General features: G+C 37.6%; 1 protein-coding gene across 1 annotated transcript; it reads left to right on the top strand.

The window, feature by feature from the left end:
• The first annotated feature begins 14,128 nt into the window (after positions 1-14,128).
• Positions 14,129-15,079, top strand: LOC124960003 (olfactory receptor 2AG1-like). The gene has a single exon (XM_047518523.1). The coding sequence runs from the start codon at positions 14,129-14,131 to the stop codon at positions 15,077-15,079; it is 951 nt and encodes a 316-aa protein (XP_047374479.1).
• The last annotated feature ends 9,061 nt before the right edge of the window (positions 15,080-24,140 follow it).

Here is a 24,140-nt window from a genome sequence, read left to right as displayed (position 1 = left end):
CTAAATAATTGCAAAAGTTCCACATTTTCAAAGTGCCTAGAGTCACCTTGTACAGATAGGAGTGAATGAACTGTAAAGCCTAAGGATCTAAAGAATCTAAGCTGCAGAGTATATGCCATCTTGATTCTGTTTCTCAAGACGTAGATGGTCTGTATACTGCCTAAAAACAGACAGAGCCCTTACCTCATTTGGGGAAAGACACCACTGCTAGACTCCAGCAAGGATCCTGGGATTCCTTTGTGGGTTCCAGAAGTTCAAGATGCTGTAGATAGAGGAGACGGTCCTTTTGGCAGTGTGAGATATAGGTATGTGTATGATTGTGACTGGAACCAGGGGTCAAAATTCCTCTGGTCACTGGCACTGACACTCCTTCCTGGAGAAAGAGATAGATGCATATGGGCAGCTAAGAACCTTGGGCAGGATCCTGGGGAAGTGAGGAACTAAATCCCTCAGAATGGCTCCCATCTACTCTCTTGTGAAAAAGTGCTTCACAGTCATGGAATGATTTTGGCTGAATTCTTGAGTTCATGTACTCAGATCTTCACATATTCCTCTCCTGCTGGGATTCTGTAAGAAGGTGAGCACAGTAGGAACTAAGAGGAAAAGATATGGGGTGAGCTACTCAAAGGAGACCCACTAGGGCCTAGCCCCACTCTCCCTAGGGCAATGGTGAGCCCTGGCCTTGTCCTGAGGGACATATTGCAGTCTCTTCCTCTCAGGTAACACGTCCTTCCCTGAAAATGCCACTCCAGGAAACTGGATTTTAATGAATCCTCTTGGGCATGTCTCCTGGCCCTACATTTCACTGACAATGGGCACTGATACCTGAATACTTGTTCTGCCCCACAAGGTCTTGCTGAGGCTGTCCCTGACGAAATAGGTGGTATCCATAACTGGTCCAAGAAGCAAGTAACCCCTGTACTTTCCTCTGTCCAAATCATATGGAGTATATCGCCTGGCTTCTGGAATTAATTGTTACCACTCTCCATTTCCCTCTGTGAAGCTCTTTTCTTGGATATTATATTTCCAGCTGGAAGGAGTTAACAATGCTAACATCAGGTCTTCCTTCACTATCTTAGTTAGCATCCTACAGTGATTTATTGGATCTTCATATGCTTTTCTATTTCTTTCTCCTTTCCACCTTCTCTCATGCATGTGCACACGGGCATGTGCCTATGTGTTCTGTGGGGACTCAGCTGCTCAGAGGGATGAGGACACAGCACTGAGCTCCAGCATCGTGGCTTTAGTTCAGGTGTTTCTCATCTCTCACCCAAATCGTTGCCTTATACTCCTTATTTTTCACTCTAAATCACTCATTTCACCAATAATATTGGAAAAGTACTGCCAGAGTTTTCATTCCTTTTACTTTCAATTTAAACAAAGTTGAAATCAAGTTTTCATTTTTTCAGTATAAAAAGAATAAACCCAAGACAAATATTGCACAACAGAAGAAATACAGCATCTATTTATTTTCACTAGTGTAAAAGGACCATACCCACAAGGAGGTATATTATTTACCATCCCATCACAATAATGAAATACCTGAAAATTAACTTACGAAGAGAAATGGTTTATCAGGAATTCTGGTCCTGGACTGGGCTGATCCTTCTTTTGGGACTCTGTTGGGCGTGCTGAATAGCAATGGAGTGGTATATGTAGCAAAGAAAAACCACTTATATTATGACCAGGAAGTAAAAAAAAAATAGTGAGAAAGAAGCCAGAGTTCCAAAATCCCCCTCAAGGGCACACTTACAATGACCTAAGTACTCCATAAAGTATCTCCTAATGGTATGATCTGGGGACCAAATACTTAATACATGGAATTTGGGGGGCCATTTTACATCTAAACTATAGGAGGAGGTTTTACATCAGTTAAATCAGGCAGGACTATTCACTAAAGAACAACAAAAATGGAAGCACTTATGCCCACCAACAGTGGAATTCTTAAATAATAACACAAAGGGACACTATACAGAAGTCAAAGTAAGGAAACCAGAAGACCTAAATCCCTGTCTTTTTAAATTATACTTTTCTTTTTAAAATTTGTTCTAACTAAAATGTAAAAGTTTGTGTTGATTGTGGTCTCCATGATAATGGATGCATGTGTGCACTGGGGATTGACTGAACAGAGCTAATTGACATTTGCATTTCCCACATATTTATCATCTTTTATAATGAGAACATTACTACACTGCATGACAGAGCTCTTGAACTTCTTCCTTCTATCTAACTAAGATTTTGTATCCTGTGACCAACACCTTCACACACACTCCCTGCCCTCCTACTGGCCCCAAGTAACCACCCTTCTACTCTCCACATCTATGAGGTCAACACTTTTATGGAAAATAGTTTAGCAATTTCTCAGAAACCTAGATGTATACATGCCATATATGCAGTTATTTATGGTGGGTTCTTTACCCAAGTGAATGGGCAATTATGTTCACAAATGTTTAGTGGCTCTATTCATACCCAATACATTTGGAAGTGACAATGGCCCTTCACTGGTGAATGGATAAAAAAACTATGATGCATTCATACAATTGGGTACTACTCAGTAATAAAGGGAAAGCACTTCTAATAGACACAAGAATAATGATGGATCTCAAACATGTTCCACTCTGAGAAAGAATCACTCTGAAAAAGTCAAAATTATAATGGCAGTAAACAGATCATATACTTGGCAGGCTTGAGTGAAAGGAGAGAGTACTTTTTAAAGGACACAAAAGTATCTGGACAGTTGACAAAACTTTAGGGGTTGGTATCTTGACTTTGGTGGTGGTTACATGATTATGTTCATTGATCAAAACTTGCAAAGGAGTATATTTTAAAAATTCATTAGGAATGGAAAGATGGTGGATTAGACGAAGGAAGCACTTTCCAGTTGCTCCACAGGTTGAGATTCAAGCACCAGGAGTGTTGCTTCTCAGCTAGGTGGATGATTAAGGGAATCCGCTGAATTCAACATTGGATAATAAAATAATCACAGAGTCACACAAAATCAGAAGCGTTAGGCAGAGAACAAGAAGAAATACATAAAGATGAACCAGTTTTGTTGACGGTGACTGTATCAGCACCACCATTTTACTATAGAGGGGAGGCAGAAAGAGAGGAAAGCACCGTGAATAATTTTGCCATGTAAAAACCTGTGGAACAGAGAGGGAGGCTGATCTTAAATGACCCAGAGAGGACAGGACGAGCTGATGATTGAAAAGTACTCAGAATGTCTTGGTGGAGAAGTAGAGAGTAAGGTGGGAGTCATTCGCAAGTGCCCACAAGGCAGCTTTCATCAGCAGGGCTCAAGAGTTCAGGAAGGCATTGCCAGTCTTTCCCAGCAAATAGGATCAGAGTGTGCCTCGTCCAGGCTGACTAAAATAGGCACAAAGATGATTGTGCCCAGGCCATTCAGGTGGGGAGGGAGGCTTGTGTTCCCTTTGTTTCTGGTGGCTCATGCAACCACCTGGGGAGAGGCCCAAACTGCAAAAACAGGGCCTTCTGCATTTCAGGTCTGATCCTGGGAAATCCACATCTATGGTGGTGGAACATGGGATCCCCTGGAGGGTGAGATCCTTAGCACTCTTTGAGTGGAATATTCCAGAGCTCCCAGAGTCCCAGATATCCAGCAGAGATCAGCATCTGCCCAACTACAAGGGTAAACACCTCCAGACAAAGTTCCAAAGGACAGTCAGAACAAAACCCCTGTCACTGGAACTTCCCATGTAGAATTCTGCATTAGCTCAGCTCTGGGAGCCCATCAATTTAGTGGTCCAGACAAAACTCCAGTGATCAGTACTCCTCAGTTTGTTCTACTATACACTGTGAGAAGAGAAGCTGAGAGCTACTACAACCAGCTTCTGTTCCAGGTCACAGCAAATAGCAGCTTGGAGGGAAACACAAAGTGGTTGACTTGAATAATCCTACCCTTAATCCAAGGGTACATAGGCCAAAAGAATAAGCAAAGAAGGGTGCCACAGGGTAGGTGTGAACATACATCCTCGTCAATAGTTTTGACCAACTCGGTGGAAACAAGGTTTTCATTTTTCACTAAGAGTGTCTTTCCTACATTTTTCCTTTTTTTTTTTTTTAACTTTTTCATTCTCTTTCTCTCTCTCCTTGTATGTTCATGTTCTTCCTGCACAAATAAATTCATAAATTTGTGTGTATGTGTGTATAAATTTTTTCTTTTTTTTAATCATTTTTTCTTTACCTATATATTTAACCTAGGTTTTACTTTGAGAGGTAGAATTTTTGTGGGTTTGTTCTAGTTTGATTTTTTTTATTCATTTATTTGTTCTTACCTTTGTTTTTGTTCTTCTTACTTCTTGTTCACTTTCTTTTTTAGTTATTTTTACCCCTGTTTATAGCCATTACCTGCTCTCTCCTGCTTCCCTTCAGTTCACTCCTTAAATATTTCAAGCTCTCTTGCCATTCTTCCTCATTTTTTCTTCACTTATGGAACTATAATTTTATTATCCATTAGAACTATTTAATTTATATAGTCTCATCCCCCACCATTCTTGTTGAGGTTATTAATATGGTGCCCAAAAGTATGTTGGAGAAAAATAGTCTTTTCATAAATGGGAAAACTAGATATTCATATATAGAAGAATAAAACTAGATCCCTGTCTCTCATCCTGCACAAAACTCAAATCAGAGTAAAGCAAGGAACTAGAAGTTAGACAACAAATGTTGCAACTGCTAGGAAAAAACAACATATTGGCACAGGCACTGACTTCCTTAACAAGACCCCTAAAACTCAAGAAATAAAATAGAGAATTGATAAGTGGGATGGTAGCAAAGTAAACAATTTCTACCCAACAAAGGAGACAAAAGCATGAAGAGAGAGCCTACAGAATGGGAGAAAATCTACTAGCTATTCTTCCAACAGGGGATAAATACCAGAATGAAATATAGCAAATTTTAATACATGCATGCATGACTATGTCAAAATCAAATGCAATATTATGTATAATTGTTATGAACTAATCAAAACACTTTTTTAACTGTTTATAAGCTTTATTTCACATGACTTCTGAGAATTTTAAAAAATTCAAATGTGAGGAATATTGTATGTAAACCTTTTTAAATTTATTTTTATTGTAAACAAATGGGATACATGTTGTTTCTCTTTGTACATGGAGTAACAGCATACCATTTGCGTAATGATACATTTACATACGGTAATAATGTTTGACTCATTCTGTTAATTTTTCCTTCCCCCCCACCCCTCCCACCTCTCTTTTCCCTCTATATAGTCCCTCCTTCCTCCATTCTTGCCCCGCTCCCACCCCCCCATTATGTGTCATCATCCGCTTATCAGTGAGATCATTCGTCTTTTGGATTTTTGAGATTGGCTTATTTCACTTGGCATGATATTCTCCAATTTCATTCATTTGCCTGCAAATGCCATAATTTTATTATTCTTTATAGTTGAGTAATATTCCATTGTAATATATACCACATTTTCTTTATCCATTCATCAATTGAAGGACATCTAGGTTGATTCCACAGTCTGGCTATTGTGAATTGAGCAGCTATGAACATTGATGTGGCTGTATCTCTGTAGTATGCTGATTTTAAGTCGTCTGGATATAGGCCAAGGAGTGGGATAGCTGGGTCAAATGGTAGGTCCATTCCAAGTTTTCTAAGAAATCTCCACACTGCTTTCCAGAGTGGCTGCACTAATTTGCAGCCCCACCAGCAATGTATGAGTGTACCTTTTTCCCACATCCTCTCCAACACCTATTGTTGCTTGTATTCTTGATAATCACCATTCTAATTGGGGTGAGATGGAAACTTAGTGAAGTTTTGATTTGCATTTCTCTTATTACTAAAGATGTTGAACATTTTTTCATATGTTTGTTGATTGCTTGTAGATCTTCTTCTGTGAATTGTCTGTTCATATCCTTAGCCCATTTGTTGATTGGATTATTTGTATTCTTGGTGTAGAGTTTTTTGAGTTCTTTATAGATTCTGGAAATTAGTGCTCTCTCTGAAGTATGATTGCAAAGATATTCTCCCACTCTGTAGGCTCTCTCTTTGCATTGCTGATGGTTTCTTTGCTGAGAGAAAGCTATTTAGTTTGAATCTATCCCAGTTATTGATTCTTGCTTTTATTTCTTGTGCTATGGGAGTCCTGTTAAGGAAGTCTGATCCTAAAACAACTAATTGAACATTTGGACCTACTTTTTCTTCTCTAAGATGCAGGGTCTCTGGTCTGATTTCAAAGTCCTTGATCCATTGTGAGTTGATTTTTATGCAGGGAGAGAGATGGGGGTTTAGTTTCATTCTGTTGCATATGGATTTCCAGTTTTCCCAGCACCATTTGTTGAAGAGGCTATCTTTTCTCCATTGCATATTTTTGGTACCTTTGTCTAGAATTAGAAAATTGTATTTATTTGGGTTTGTGTCCGTGTCCTCTATTCTGTACCATTGATCTACCTGTCTATTTTGGTGCCAATACCATGCCGTTTTGTTACTATTGCTTTGTAGTAGAGTTGAAGATCTGGTATTGCGATGCCCCCTGTTTCATTCTTCCTGCTAAGGATTTCTTTAGCTATTCGGGGTTTTTTATTCTTCCAGATGAGTTCCACGATTGCTTGCTCTATTTCTTTAAGGTACATCATTGGGTATTAATTGGAATTGCATTGAATCGGTATAGCACTTTTGGTAGTATGGCCATTTTGACAATATTAATTCTGCCTATCCAAAAACATGGGAGATCTTTCCATCTTCTAAGGTCTTCCTCAATTTCTTTCTTCATTGTTTTGTAGTTTTCATTGTAGAGCTCTTTTACCTCTTTGGTTAGATTGATTCCCAAGTATTTTTTTTTTTTTTTGAGGCTATTGCAAATGGAGTTGTTTTCCTCATTTCCCTTTCAGCTGTTTCATCGCTTGCATATAAAAATGCTTTAGATTTATGTGTGTTGATTTTATAGCCTGCTATTTGGCTGAATTCACTGATGAGTTCTAGAAGTTTTCTGGAGGAGGTTTTTGGATTCTCTAAATATACAATCATGTCATCAGCAAGTAGTGACAGCTTAAGTTCCTCTTTTACTATTCGTATCCCTTTAATTTCTTTGGTCTGCCTAATTGCTCTGTCTAGAGTTTCAAGGACAATGTTGAATAGAAGTAGTGAAAGAGGACATCCCTGTCTTATTCCTGTTTTTAAAGGGAATAGTTTCAGTTTTTCCCCATTAAGAATGATGTTGGCCCTGGGCTTAGCATAAATAGCCTTTACAATGTTCGGGTATGTTCCTACTATCCCTATTTTTTCTAGTGTTTTGAGCATGAGGGGGTGTTGTATTTTGTCAAACGCTTTTTCTGCATCAATTGAAATAACCATATGATTCTTACCCTTAAGTCTATTGACATGATGGATTACGTTTATTGATTTACGGATGTTAAACAATCTTTGCATTCCAGGGATGGACCCCACTTGATTGTGGGGCACAATTTTCTTAATATGTTTTTGGATATGGTTTGCCAATATTTTGTTAAGCATCTATATTCATCAAGGATATTGGTCTAAAATTTTCTTTCCTTGATGTGTCTTTGCCTGGTTTGGGTATGAGGGTGATAATTAGCTTCATAGAATGAGTTTGGTAGGGTACCCTCCTTTTCTATTTCCTGGAATACTTGGAGAAATATTGGAATGAGTTCTTCTTTGAAGGTCTTGTAGAACTCGGGTGAGAATCTGTCTGGTTCTGGGCTTTTCTTGGATGGTAGATTTTTAATGGCTTCTTCTATTTCATTGCTAGATATTTATCTGTTTAAATCGTGTATGTCCGCCTGGTTCAGTTTGGGAGGAGCATATGTCTCTAGAAATTTGTCAATGTCTTCGGTAGTTTCTAGTTTGTTGGAATACAGATTTTCAAAGTAGCTTCTCATTATGTTCTGTATCTCAGTGGTGTCTGTCGTGATATTTCCTTTTGATCACAAATTTTAGTAATTTGGGTCTTCTCTCTCCTTCTCTTTGTTAGTGTGGCTAAGGGTTTGTCTATTTTGTTTACTTTCTCAAAGAACCAACTTTTTGTTTTGTCAGTTTTTTTAATTGTTTTATTTTGTTTCAATTTCATTGATTTCAGCTTTGATTTTAATTATTTCCTGTCTTCTACTACATTTGCTGTTATTCTGTTCTTCTTTTTCTAGGGCTTTGAGTTGTAATGTTAGGTCATTTAGTTGTTGACTTTTCATTCTTTTCTGAAATGCGCTCCATGCAATGAATTTTCCTCTTAGTGCCGCTTTCATAGTGTCCCAGAGATTTTGATATGTTGTATCGTTGTTCTCATTGACCTCTAAAAATTTTTTTATCTCCTCCCTTATGTTTTTTGTTATCCATTTTTCATTCAATAGCATATTATTTCATCTCCAGGTGTTGGAGTAATTTCTGTTTTTTATTTTGTCATTGATTTCTATTCTCAGTCCATTATGATCTGATAGAACACAAGGCAGTATCTCTATTTTTTTGCATTTCCTAAGGGCTGCTTTGTGGCATGATATATGGTCTATTTTCAAGAAGGTTCCATGTGCTGCTGAGAAGAAAGTGAATCTGCTCAGTGATGGATGGAATATTCTATATATGTCTCTTAAGTCTAGGTTATTGATTGTGTTATTGAGTTCTATGGTTTCTTTGGTTGGTTTTTGTTTGGAAGATCTATCTAGTGGTGACAGCAGTGCATTAAAGTCACCCAGAATTATTGTGTTGTGGTCTATGTGGTTCCTGAAATTAAGAAGGATTTGTTTGATGTACAGGGATGCACCATTGTTTGGGGCATAAATATTTACTATCATTATGTCTTCCTGATTTATGGTTCCCTTAAGCAGTATGAAATGTCCTTCTTTATCCCTTCTGACTAATTTTGGCTTGAAGTCCACATTATCTGAAATGAGGATGGAAACCCCTGCTTTTTTACTGAGTCCCTGTGCATGGTGGGTTTTTTCCCATCCTTTCACCTTTAGTCTGTGGATGTCTTTTTCTATGAGATGAATCTTTTGCATGCAGCATATTGTTGGGTCTTTCTTTTTAATCCAATCTGCCAGTCTATGTCTTTTGATGGATAAGTTTAGGCCATTAACATTCAGGGTTATTATTGAGATATGATTTGTATTCCCAGTCATTTGGCTTATTTTTGTTTTTTAAGTTGGCTTGGTGTCTCCTTTGAGTGGTTTTTCTCTACGGTAGTTCCTCCCTTTGCTGACCTCCATTGTTGTTTTTCATTTCCTCCTCATGGAATATTTTGTTGAGAACATTTTGTACCTCAGGCTTTCTATTTGTAAATTCTTTTAACTTTTGTTTATCATGGAAGAATTTTATTTCATTTTCAAATCTGAAGGTAAGTTTTGCTGGGTATAGGATTCTTGGTTGGCAACCATGTTCTTTCAGAGCTTGAAATATGTTGTTCCAGGCCCTTCTAGCTTTCAGAGTCTGGGTTGAGAAGTTGGCTGCTATCCGTATTGGTCTCCCCCTATATGTAATCTGATGCTTTTCTCTCGCGGCCTTCAAAATCCTATCTTTGTTTTGAATGTTAAGCATTTTCATTATAATGTGCCTTGGTGTGGATCTGTTGTGATTTTGTGCATTTGGTGTTCTGTAAGCCTCTTGTATTTGATTTTCCATTTCATTCTTCAAGTTTGGGAAATTTTCTGATATTATTTCATTGAATAGGTTGTTCATTCCTTTGGTTTGTATCTCTGTGCCTTCCTCAATCCCAATAATTCTTAAATTTGGTCTTTTCATGATGTCCCATAGTTCTTGGAGATTCTGTTCATGAATTCTTACCATCTTCTCTGTTTGGGCAACATTATTTTCAAGATTAATTATTTTGTCTTCATTGTCTGAGGTTCCGTCTTCCAAGTGGTCTAGTCTTTTGGTGATGCTTTCCATTGAGTTTTTTATTTGGTTTATATTTTCCTTCATTTCAAGGATTTCTTTTTTTTTTTTTTTTTTTTTTTTTTTTGAGAATCTCTATCTCTTTGTTGAAATGATCTTTTGCTTCCTGCAGTTGCTCTTTCAGTTTATTGGTATTATCATTCATTGCCTGCATTTGCTCTCTTAACTCATCCTTTGCTTCACAAATCATCTTAATCATGTATAATCTGAAGTCCTTTTCTGACATTTCTCCTAACATACTATCATTGGATTCTATTAATATAGAATCTAGATTTGTTTGGATCATTTTCTTCCCTTGTTTTTTCATGTTGTTCATGTATCTTCCCCTCTAGCAGTGCAGATCTGGGGTATTACAGATTTCCTCCTATAGGCTTATAGTGGCCCTATAGGTTTCCAAAACCCTTTCTTTAAGGGGAGATCAATATTAGCAGTGCCCAATTCAGACACTATGCAATCCTAGACCAAATAGCCCCTATGAGGACAATAACAACATTGTCATAATAAATAGAATGAGTTCAAATATTATCTTCAGTAAAACAAACAAATTTGCAATAAGGTCTGCAGTTTCAAATGGAGGACAAAGAGAATGCAGAGGGATGTAGAATTTGGCTGTTAATGGGATAAGAAAAGAATATACAGAAGTTCTAGATAATAGAAAGGGTGAGATTGTAATCAAAAGAAATTGGATGTTAGTATGCAAAAAAGGGAGAAAGAGACTCTGAGGGAACAGGTAAACAAAAGGAAAAGAGAGCAAGAAAAGTAAAATAAAGAAATAAAAACTTAAATTTTTTCAATAAGGAGAAAAAAGAAAATCTACAGTATAACAGTCATATAGTAATGAAGCCTCCCAGAGTTCAGTAGCCTGATGCATGAGAGGTACCTGACAATGAGCTTCAAGCCTCCAGCAGGCTTCTCAGGATGGGTTTTGCCCCACCTAAAGATTGGAGCTATGGCTTCCAGGATTATCCAAGATGGCGGCTCTGGCTTTGAAATGTGTTGGCAAATGGGGAGCTGCAGCTCAGGGTGTGGCCATGGTCAGCTGGGGGTTCTGGAGGCGGGATGCAGTTGGTCAGGCAGGGGTCCTGGAGGTTGGGTGTGTTTGGTGTGGTTGTGGGATCCTGGAGGCCAGTTGCAATCAGTGGGTCTGGGGTCCTGGTGATAGGGCGCAGTCAGTTGGTCTGGGGGTACTGGCAGCAGGGAGCAATCAGTTGATGTGAAGGCCCCAGAGGCAGGGAATGATCGGTCGGACTGAGGGATCCTGCAGGTACTGTAACAGTGAACTTCCAGGCAACAGCAGGCAGCTGGTGCTCCACTGGCAGTTGAAGATCAGTTTGCTGACTGTTGTCTGACGATCAGGAGGTGAACCTCGTGCATTGGGTGATGGATAGTTGTAAGGCCGACGATGGACAGGCGAGAGGCAAGAAAATGGCGGATGATAGGCGCCTCTGGAAGCTTTCTGCTTAAAGCTCCCTGCTTTCATTCAGAGCAGTGTCTCTCCAGTTTTTTGAACAATTTCTGGGTGTTCAGGAGCCAGTCCTTCTCCCTAGAGTTCTTCAGCCCCTGCACAGCAGAGCAACCTGGGGTTCTTAAGCAGGAGAGTGAAGCCTAGAGCCGAATGGCCCATATGGCAGACTCCTGTATGAAGACTTTTCAAAACATTTTAAAGAAAGATCAATCTTACTATATTTAAACTGTACCTTATTTAAAAATAAAAAAAATGATCATTTCAAATGAATGAATTTATGGATGTTAATATTCTGCCTCTTTAGCCTTTATTGACCATATGTAGGAAAAAAATTCCACTCCCATGTTATTGTTTTTGTGGAAAACATTTTCTTTTTACCTTTGAAAAATCATAAATGTTTTTATCATTGTTAAAGTATTAAGCTTCCCAATTCAATACCAACTCAATTTTTCAGCTCCCCATTGCTCCCTGCATTGTATATATTCCTTTGGCATTACTTTTCCTACTCCTAAATTTATTTTGAGGGGAGTAATTAAAGGAAAATCCTTTTCGTTGTTGCTTTCAATTCATCATCATTCATTAATGATGGTTCAGCTGCACATGGAATTCTAGGTGTAAAGTTATATTTCCTCAGCATTTTAAAATATATTTCTCCCTTGTCCTACTACCACAGTTGATAGTCCATGGTCATCTAAGTATGTTTAATTACTGGGTAATCTTTTATCTCTGAGACCATTTAGAAGACTTTAAGAAATATTGACCTCTACAACTTCATTACTCTATGGACCTCTTTTTATCTTATGCTCAATACTTGGAAAATTGAGTATTCTCTTCTAGCATCACTATAAGAGGCAACTGTAACACCAAGACATGTGCACACACATAAGCCAAATGGGTATAGAGGTCAATGAAGAGAAGACCTCATGTTTACACTCTCCACACAGAGCAGTCATATGGGAAGGGAAATAGTCCAGGTGAAGAGGGCCATCAGGAAGGGAAGCGGCATCCCACAGGCCAGGAAAGCTCCTAATGCTCTGGGGGAAATCTCTAGCACAGGGAGCCTTTGCTTCCTGGTCCAATCAGGCAGAAATACAGAAGTAGGTCATCAGTGTCTCCCTTAGGGTTGAATAGAAACTTAGGGCCTCAGAGGTCATTTAATGAGGGAAGAATGCAGAATACCAGTACAAGAAATACACCCAAGAGGATCATTAACACCCTATATCCTGGATCAGCATTTTCAGGGAGGTCATGTGAGCTGCCAGGATAAATAAGTCCCTCTGAAAATAGACGTAGGACAGAGTAAAGAGAGGAAAATAGAATCAGCCTCCTCTGGGACACAGCCCTGGCTCACTACTGACCTGAGGGATAATGCCGTTGGCATGACATTGTCTCCTTTGGGCAGCTCTTCTATCATCTGTTCCTCCACAACCCCACAGCTTTCATCGTCACTCCCAGATGCCAACAGGAATAAAGGAGAGCCTGCGTATCTGGATCCAAGAACTCAGTCTGACAATACCGCCAGCTGGACGGGCTCCCTGCCCAGAAACCTGTATGACATTAGGAGTTTCTACTAATTCCTTTCAGGTGTGAGAGCAGAAAAGCCACAAGAAACTACCCAAAGACTGTGTTAGCTGCTGTCTGTATCCACTGTCATCTTCACAGAAGATTTGCAGATGAGAGGAGGGAATAGAAGCACCCTGACACCTGATCTCGATGGGATATCTGAGATACTTAACCAACTTAGCAAATATTCAACCAACAAACACTGCTGAGGAAAGTCATATCCTACCTCCCTTTTCTACTGGAATATCATCAGCCTTTGGACAACTCCAGGGAAGTTTGAGAGATTAGGAATGGAGTTTTCTCACAGCTGGAGGTAAAGACTTTGTCTCCCTTTCAGGGAAGTATATAGCTTCTAAGTAAATTGAGTCAAAAATTGAGTTGCACACAGACCCTAAGAACATAAACTACTCTGTCTGCGAGATTCCCTCATGCTTTGTGCTTCGTTTTTCATCCCAATCTCTGTAATTTTGGTTTCCTGAACATGAATAGAGAACTAGTTAGGATTGATAGTCTGCTATAGGCCAGGCCTGAGTATCTGCTTCCATAGGATTCTCAAAACCTGTCTTTTGCTATTGCTGGCCTCTGGGCATTTTTGCTCATATCAGAATGCTTCCACAAGGGCCACTGAAAAACTGATGATAGTCTTGTTGCAATTATTTATTTTAACTATTAAGAACTGAGAGCCCCCAAAGACATCAGTGGAAACAATGAAATTTTACCACATTTATGCCACATTTATACAGCTAAATGATTGACAGAGGATATTGCACTTTTAAACCTTTAACTGCATGCTGTGAATTGGTTTTCTCTGTCCCATTCCATGGGCGCAGTGTTGATTCCTGTCAATCTTAGGCCTCTATTGGTTTCTTCATGGGAGTGGATTCCATGCACCACACGCAGCTTTCCTCACTGTTCCTGTGCCTTTTCTATTCAGTGCATATGCTCTGGGTTTTCAGAAAGGAAAGTGAATGTCTGGGACAAAAGCAGGAGAGGGCAGAGAATTACTGGGACTAATTACAACATGCAATAGTGCTCTTTTGTTGCCTTCATCGTTTGTCCCAAACACAAACACTCATCTTCCTGGGGAGCGCCTCAGCTGTTGTATTTCTAGTTCTCCCAATAACGTAAGTGACATTACAATACTTGGGTCCATCTTAGCAAAACCTCACTGAGAATCCCTCTGGTTCTAGGCAACTAAAGGAATCACATGCAATGGAGCTCTGGAACTCCTCTACCTGGGGAAGCAGCTTCATCTTGGTGGGCATTCTGAATGACAGCGGGGCTCCTGAACTGCTCTGTGCCACGATCACTGTCCTGTACATGTTGGCCCTGGCAAGCAATGGACTGCTGCTCCTGGTCATCACAACAGATGTCCGGCTCCACGTACCCATGTACCTCCTGCTGGGGCAGCTCTCTCTCATGGACCTCCTGTTCACATCCGTTGTCACCCCCAAAGCCCTCATGGATTATCTGCGCAGAGAAAACAGCATCTCCTTTGGGGGTTGTGCCCTCCAGATGTTCCTAGCTCTGACGCTGGGTGGTGCAGAGGACCTCCTACTGGCCTTCATGGCTTATGACAGGTATGTGGCCATTTGTCATCCTCTGAACTACATGATCTTCATGAGCCCAAGGGTCTGCTGGCTCATGGTGGCCACATCCTGGATCCTGGCCTCCCTAAGTGCCCTAGGATATACTGTGTATACAATGCACTATCCCTACTGCAAAGCACAGATCAAGCATCTTCTCTGTGAGATCCCACCCTTGCTGAAGTTGACCTGTACAGATACCTCCAGATATGAGCTTATGGTTTATGTAATGGGCGTAACCTTCCTGATTCCCCCTCTTGCTGCCATCCTGGCTTCCTATACACTAATTCTCTTCACTGTTCTCCACATGCCCTCAAAAGAGGGAAGGAAGAAAGCCCTTGTCACGTGCTCTTCCCATCTGACTGTGGTTGGGATGTTCTATGGGGCTGCCACATTCATGTATGTCCTGCCCAGTTCCTTCCACAGTCCCAAGCAAGACAACATCATCTCTGTTTTCTACACAATTGTCACTCCAGCACTGAACCCCCTCATCTATAGCCTGAGGAATAAGGAGGTCATGGGGGCCTTGAGGAGGGTCTTTGGAAAACACTCATTGACAACACATTCAGCCTTCTAGATTGCTCTGATAGCTACCTTCCAAACTTCATTCCTCCTCAAAGTCAGAGATTTCAATTACGAATCACATGCTTACAGTAAAACCAATACAGTAAAGAACATATTTTATGACAGAGAAGTTTAGGTGTGTACATACTGTACTTTCAAATTCTCCTTCAGTCTCTCCAAGAGGTATTTTCAGCCATACCATTTAAAACTACTAATAACTTTCTTTAAAATTTATTATTTCCCCAAGTAGGTACTTAATTAACAGGTTCTCTAGGGAATTAACTTGGACTTGACCACTGAGCTTTTTAGCCCATCCTGGATCAACTTTAGAGCCAGAGAAAATGATTTCTAGTATGTGCACTAAACAAGACTCAGATAACAATAGGGTAGGAGTATTGAGATTTGCACAAATTTAAAACCAACTGATCTTGTCTAAAAAGCATACAGTTATAGTCTGGTCTGATGTCCCTGTTGGTAGTAGTTTACATGTATCTGCTTCATGTTCAGCCTTTTCCTCTTTCCCAGCATTGGCCAATAGGGCTGTTCCCACATGTGTCTTCGCTTGTTGTGTGTATGTACATGAGTGTTTGTTTGCATTTGACATGGGGACTTTTAACAGTGCTTAAAATTCAAATATTAAAGAAATGAATACAGTAGAAAGTGTAGGCTTTCCATGAGCAAGGGCCATGGCAAACATCTGTGTTTCTTCTCTCTCGTTAATCATGAAAGCACTCAAGTAGAGCAAAACTTTGCCTTTCCATTTTTCTAAACCTGTCTTAACAGATTTCAACTATTGCAACATTGTTCCCATATGCTTGGCATGTGTACCCCTGTTCAATATTATACAAAGTATATGTTGTATCAAAATATCACATGTACCTGTATAAATAGGTACAATTTTTCTGTTTTTATGTATTAAATAAAATAAATTCAAATTTTAAGAAAACAACGAGACAACGTAATTCATTTTCTTGCTGATTTAAGTATCCTACACTGCTATTAGTTTGTTTATAAGTCTGAAAATATTTAGAACACAAGCTATGAACAAAAGAGAAGCTTAAAAATATTGTGACACTATTTTGGATGATTCTGCTATTTGTAGAAATTGGCTATTATTTTCTTTTTTTTTTTTTTAATAAAATCATGCTACAACTGCTTCATTTTTATCTTTAAAAGAAAATCTTTTTGAGTTGATCTCATAGAAATTGAAAATAAAACAGTTGTTACCTGAGGCCAGAGAAAGTTGGGGTGAAGGGAAGGGATGAATAGTAAGTTACAGTTAGATATGAGCAAGAAGTTCTGGTGTGCTGTTGCACGGTAGGTGACTACATATAATGATAACATACAGCACCATTCAAGTTACTAGAATAAAGGATTTTGAAAGTTTTCACCATAAAGAAATGGTAAATGTTCCAGGTATAAGCATGTTTAATCTAATTTAAATAGTATGCAATATATCCATATATCAAATATTATGCAATGTATACATGTATCAAAACATAATATGGAACCCCACTAAAATGTACATTTTGTGCTTTTGTGAATCATTTAAATATATGAAAAAGAAGTTGTTTTAAAAATTAATAAAAATCAGTATAGTAGAAGGCAAAACTCATGTAAAATCTCCTTAACCCAGAGATAAACTCTGCATATATCTAGATGAATTTCCTGCCATTTCTAATGCAATTAAAACTGAGTTGATATGTTCCATGGAGAAAGACAATTTTTACCCATTTTAAACAGTGATGTTTTCCTGTGTTGTACAGTGGCAGTATGAAGAGCCATGGGTGGGTTGTCAGAGGGCAGAGGTTACAATCAACACCTCCACTTATTGTCAAACTTTAAACATGCTACTTAGCCTCTTTGAACTGAATTCTGCAGTTGTATAAACTGTAAGTTGACAGTAATAATAATAATATTTTGTAATAGTAATAATATTTCATTGTGTTCTTGTGATGATTAATTTAGTGAATATAAATATGGAATATTTAGTGAGGCATCTGGTGTAGAATGATTACTTCATAAATCCTAACTCACGTATGATTAAATTGTCCTGAAAATGCTAAGTAGTGGTATAATATTACATCATATGGATGTTTTGTTATGTAACTCTTTCATCACATTAAATATTTAATGTTTTTATGTGTGTTTATGCATATTAAATCAGCAATGTTAATCTCTTAAGAAAATGAATTTTTCTTTATGAAATTTCTTACAAGTGAAGTTACATACATTAAGGTTAAAATTCTTAATTTTCATTAGTTCTTTTAAGTTATATACGATAGTAGAGTATATTTTGACTTAATTAAATGAAAAATTGAATTTTTAAAAATGTCAAAAGTTTGCATTATTTCCTTGTAGAATGTTTACTAATTTATTAGATATAATATTTCTATCTATCATTTTACTTTGCACAGTCACTTTATATTTTTCTTTTTGAAATTCTTTACAAATTCAATACCAAGGACACATAGTTTATTTTATTTATGGTACTAACTTCTAATTTTTTACTTGTTACTTGCTTAATATCTTTATGAAAGGGACTTTTTAACAAAAAAACTATTTAAAATACTTGCACACTATAAGATATCCATGTTTCTTTCTGATGATTTTACTGCTAGGATGTGATTTTCCTTTCTTTATTAAAGTAAAACCTTGGGTATTTTGTCAATTCTTCTCATTCCTTCTGTAATTTACATTTAATTTACATTAAGCTTTAAAATAAATTTATAATTCATGTTCACATGTAAAATACATATCTATTGTTAAAGTGGTCACTATCCTGAAATACTTTTAAATAATCCTCCCATCCCCCATTAATTTGCTCTGCTTCCTTCACCACCGTTTATGTTCTATGAAGATACACATTGCCTGTCTCCTCAGTTCTAGCATCTGTCTCTTCTTCATTTTTTCTGAAGACATTTGATTCTATTCTCTACATCTTAAAAGTCCACTGGCAATATGATTGTGAGTATATTCCACTTTCAGATTAATTTGTAATTGGGATATTTTTATAATACTCATCCTCACCTTTCAGAACCTGACATATTACTGCCCTTCCCAAACTAGTATTGTTCCCTTTTCTAAAAAAACTATTTCACACCTCACGCCATCAAATGACCTTATTCCATACTTCATTTAGAACAGAGCATTCAACCACAGGTTCCTTGGGCTTCCCTTCTTGATGACTGCCACCCAGGGGCATCTGCACTTACACAGTTTCCCCTCACTACCATTGTCTGACAAACACTTAATTGGCACCCTGGGTCTGACCCTCTCCACATTTTGCTCCTACAGAATCAATTTCTTCTATATCTCTTCTTTTCCATTGTCCTGGATTGTAACCATAAACTTACAAATACATTCTGCTAACTCCATTAAGAAAGACCCTTTCCACCTTCAATTTCTCCAGTTAATATCACATATTTTTAGTTTATCTTACAGGAAAACAACAACAATTAAAAAAAAATTGAAGGAGTTTCTATGTCTACCTTCTTGTCTACTGATTCTCTATTCACATTGTAACTCACTTTCAATCAAGCTGTGTTCTCTTTCCAAGGATCTGTTGTTTGGCAGAATCATCTTTCTTGCACTAATAGAATGGTGGCTTTGGATCCTCCTCCTTCAACCTCTTTCAACACTGATGCAGTTGACCACTCTCTTCCTCTTGAACCATTTTTTCCTTTGACTTAAAGACACCACACACTCCTGGTTTGCCTTCTGCCTCTTTTCACTCTCTTTACCTTTTCAGATCCCTTTATCTCTCTGAATGTGGAAGTTCCCTACAGAACTAGTTTTTTTTTTTTTTTTTTTTTTTTTTTGGGAGGGGTGTAACAGAGATTGACCCCAGGGTCACTTAAGCAGTGAATCACATCCCCAGCCCTTTTTTAATACTTTATTGAGAGGCAGGTACTCACTGAATTGCTTGGAGCCTAGCTAAGTTGCTAAGGCTGGCTTTCATCTTGCAATCCTCCTGCCTCACCTTCCTATGTATTTATTTACATATATAAATATATTATATATATATATATTATATATATATATACACACACACACATATATATATAATTTTGGTTGTGGATGAACCTTTTTATTTTTAATTATTTATTTATATATGGTGCTGAGAATCAAACCTAGTGCCTCACACGTGCTAGGCAAGCACTCTGCCACTGAGCCACATCCCCAGACCCCCACAGTACTCATTTTAATCTTCCTTTCCCCTCACTCAAGAACTCCTCCTGAGTAATTTCATCTGACTGCATTGGTTTAAGTGCCATCTGCCTGCTCTTGACACCCAAAGACCTGACCACTAGCATACATCACAGATTTCTATAACTAATTGATGACTTTGCATGTCTAATAGGAATTTCAAACATAGCCAAAAAATATACTTTTGATTCATCTTCCTGCTAGTCTTCCTTCATTTTTTCATTACATTTTTTTCCATCAGTAACATCACCATTTGTGAAACTGATCAAACTAAAACCTGACGTATAAACATCGTTTTCTCCTTTGCAAAAGTAAATCCTGTCAGCGTCATGTGTACAATAAATTCTACAAACATGTTCCTCTCTTGGTCTCCCCTACACTTGTGCCTCAGCCAGTCATCATAATCCATTATCTGTTGCTCAACGATATCTTACTAATCGGGTCTTTCTCTTTCCTGATTTGCCCTCCTATAATCAGTTTTCTCCAAAGTAGAGATGCACCTTCATAAACATAAATCAGATCATGTTACTTTTAAAAATATTATTATTTTATATTTTTATTGATTCCTTTCAGTTATACATGACATTAGAGACAATTTTGATAATATTATACCTGATGGATATATCTTATTCTAATTAGGGCCTCAGTCTTATGGAGGTACACATGGTAGAATTCGCTGTGGTATATTCATATAAGTAGGTAGGTAGGGAAGTTGTGTCAGATTTATTCCACTCTTTCCTATTCCTACCCCTCCTCCCTTCCCTTCATTCCCCTTTGTCTAATCCACTGAACTTGTATCCCCCCAGCACCAATTATTGTGGTTTAGTAGCCAAATTTCAGAAAAATCATTCACCCTTTGGTTTTGGGGGAAATTGCCTTAAATTGCCTAAATTTCACTTAACATGATAGTCTCCAGATTCATTAATTTACCAACAGAACTCATAAAGTCATTTTTCTTTAAGGCTCAGTAATAATACATTGCATATATATACAACATAATTTCTTTATCCATTCATATGTTGATGGGCATCTAGATTGGCTCCATAGCTTAGCTATCGTGAATTGTGCAGCTATAAACACTGATGTAGCCATGTCACTGTAGCTGCTTTTAAATCCTTTGGATATATACCAAGGAGTGGGATAATTGTGTCAAATGATGGTTCCATTCCTATTTTTTTAAAGGTATTTTCATACTGCTTTCCAGAATGGTTGTACCAGTTTGCAGTCCCACTGATAATGTATGAGTCTACCTTTTCCCCACATCCACACCAACACTTACCATTACTTGTATTCTTGATAATCACCATTCTGACTGGAGTGAGATGGAATCTCAATGTAGTTTCACTTTGCATTTCTCTAATTACAAGGGATGTTGAACATTTTTCATATATTTGTTGACTGTTGCTTTACCCATTATTGGAAATTTTTGGTTCCAAGTTTTTTGAGTTCTTTATATATCCTGGAAATTAATGCCCTACCTGAGGTGTGGGTGGCAAGATTTTCTCCCATTCTGTAGCTCTCTCTTCACGTTTTTTATTGTTTCCTTTGTTGTGAAGAAGCTTTTTAATTTGATTACTTCCCATTTATTGATTTTTTTTTTTTATTTTACATCTTGTGCTTTAGGAATCTTGTTGAGGACATTTGTTCCTTAGCCGATATGATGAAGAGTTGGGGCTACATTTCCTTCTAGTAGGGGCAGGATTTCTGCCTAATGTCTAGGTCTTTGATCCACTTCGAATTGAGTTTTGAGCATGATGAGTCTATTAAATGTAGACTACAGATGGACTTCCAGTTTTCCCAGCACCATTTATTGAACAGGCTATCTTTTATCCAATGTATGTTTTTAGCACCTTTGTCTAATATGAGACAACTGTATTATGTGGGTTTATTTCTGTGTCTTCTATTCCATTGGTCTTCAAACCTGTTTGGGTACCAATACCATTAATTAGATCATGTTACATTTAGCACAGGTGCACATGATCTTGTTTCCACTTACTTTTAGTTTATGTCAGATACTCTGTCCTCTTGTCCTCACTAGAACCTCACTGCATTGACTTCTTTCCTGCCAATGACACAGTCTGTAATTGTTCCTGCTTTAGGACCAGTTAACTATTCTCATAACCTGTGGTCCTCAAATATGTCTCTCTTACAACTTCTCACAATTTAATCTCACTTTAAATGTTAACTTGTCAAAGAAGATACCAATCTAAGTAAGATGCACCCAAACCAAAAATTTTATGATGCATTTTGTTTTATTTTCATTATCATATTTATCATTCTTCAATACTTCCCTTTATGTTCCTGATTTGGATTCATTACTCTTTGACTACACTATCCAAAATAAGATCCAGAAGCATGAACTATGCTATATGTGTATCATAACCTTTTTCCCATAAACTTCAGGAACATAATGTGGTACAATCTCTACAATAGCAATATGAAAAAAATATGTGTATGTGCATATACATTCACTGAAGTAATAGAGGAATATGCCAAGTTCCTAGTAGAAAAAGAATTAACACTCTTGCTTTAAAAAATTAAAATATTTTTTGCTAAAGAAACTATAAATTCAATGTAGCAACCATCAGTATTGACATGGCACTTTCAAATGTGGATGTGGAAATGCTGAGAAGTAGAAAAAATAAAAATAATCAATAAAATTATGAAATGAAAATGTACCTAAAGAAGCAAAATGTAATGAAATAAGTGCAGTAATTGACAAACACACTAGCATATATGAAAAATCAACTATAGATTATGATAGAATTTTAAATTAATGGGAAGGAATGACTAACCATGGTAGCAGTTAGTAGAAGAAATACTACAAAGTATTTGGGGAAAAACTATCATACTAACAAGTATAAACTCTCCTAAAATGAATTCCAGATATTTTTAAAATTTATTTTTATTGTAAACAAATGGGATACATATTGTTTCTCTGTTTGTACATGGAGTAAAGGCATACCATTTGTGTAATCAAATGATTGTAATAAAATTTCTGTATCAGCCTGTCCACATCAGAATCCCACTCTTAGGTTTCCCAGAACCCCCTTGCATTTACATAGAACCGTATGATAGTGTGTCAATCCATAGAATGTGCCCTGTGAGATTTGTGCTCCTTCAAAGCCACAGAACCTACCAGTGAATAACCATTTTAATTTCAGCTTCTGAATATTAATAAGCAGGGAACTCTTGAATCTTTAAGAACCAATCTTTCAGTTTGGGTCCACAAACCTGCTAGTCTATCATTCACCTCGGATTTATGTATGTGAAAAATAACTTTTACCTGTTAAGCCATTGAGATTAAGGATTTTTTGGTTTGAGTGTGGTGGCTGGTGGGTAGCCAATCACCAACTATGTTATGAGGCCAGATCCAACTGCTCTGCTTTTGCAAATCAAGGTTTTTTGGAAACACATTTGTTTTTAGAAAATAAAATCTAGGTATTCCTCCACACCATTATTCCCTGCCTCTCACCCCCATTATACCTTTTGCCTGGTTAACTCTTTCATATTTCAATTCTCAAATTAAAATACCTTCTCCGGAATTCTTTCTGCTCCTTTCCTTAATATCTGTAACTATGTGATTCTGTTATTCAATTGAAATGTATTTGCCAAGATCAATAATGACCTAACTGACAATTCTATATACAAAACTCTGAGAAACAGAAATTTTTCCTGCACACCTGGGTCCTCCTTCTGAGTCTCTGTCTCCTCCTGTGTCAGACTTCACTGACGGTACTTGGTCTCTCTTGAGTTGTTGATAACTCTGTGGTTCTGTCCTGGATTCGTATACACTACTTTTAGCAACCTCAAGTCTCATCTAGGAGATTAAGAATTACTTTGAGTTCTTGCCACAAGATGTGATGTTTATCTCCTCCATCTTCACCACTCTTATGGTCTTCTGTGGGAACCAATGTCTCTATTTTAACTAACCACCTGAACACTTGGTTTCTTGGTTTATACTTTGGGCACACATCCTTAAATGTATCAAATCCACTTGCTTTTATTTATTTGAAACTAGCATCTAAGTATTTTTCTAGCCACTAACTCCTTCTGAATTCCTGCTTTATTCAGTACTTTAGGAGGGTATTGCTTGAGCAATGGCGATATCTGGGCACTTTATTGCAGTAGTCACACAGACATCAAGAAAACAGTTTACAACCTACGGAGTACTGGGATTTAAGCTGATAATTGCATACCTTGTTTATGTTAAAACTTATCCTATTTCCTAATTGTGTTAAAAGTCACCAGGGGATTATATAAATGGAAATTCTTGATATCAACTGCTTCTTCTTATTCCAGATTGAGTAATATTATGTTATGCTTTGTTTTTTTTTGTTTGTTTGTTTTGTTTTGTTTCATCTTGTCTTGTCATGCTGGAGATTGAACTCACTTGGCCATGGACATGCTAGGCCAGTACTGTACCACTGAGCTGCATCCCAAGTCCTGAGAAATATTACTTTTAACAAGTAACCTGGGAACCATTGCTGTCATGTTATGCAAACTCTGGTCTACATTATAAAGTCCAAATGTCCTACCAAGGCATGAGACAGTCTCCCGGACCTCCTTTTCTCACCCCATTCTCATTTTCTGCTACTGTCACCGTATTCCCCCAATCTTCAGCAAAGCTTTTGTTTGTTTGTTTGTTTTCTAAATTACATGTTAGTCAGATTCTTCAGTATTGAAGAATACTGAATTCAAGGTACTTTTCAATCTAGGTCTTTTTATCTTTTCAAACCTTTTATTTCACTATTTCCCTAACTATACATGTAGCTTTAGAAAATTTACTATTTATTATTCCTTAAATATTCTCCCTTTTCAGTGTCAGAAATTGTTAAATTTAGAATTAAAAGCCAGGTTAGAAA

This window comes from Sciurus carolinensis, chromosome 11, assembly GCF_902686445.1.
Source record: "Sciurus carolinensis chromosome 11, mSciCar1.2, whole genome shotgun sequence".
NCBI lineage: Eukaryota > Metazoa > Chordata > Mammalia > Rodentia > Sciuridae > Sciurus > Sciurus carolinensis.
This window is presented reverse-complemented; position numbering and strand designations above follow the sequence as displayed.

Excerpts from the sequence above, each read along its gene's own strand:
- LOC124960003 (XM_047518523.1), top strand. The coding sequence starts at position 14,129 with ATGGAGCTCTGGAACTCCTCTACCTGGGGAAGCAGCTTCATCTTGGTG.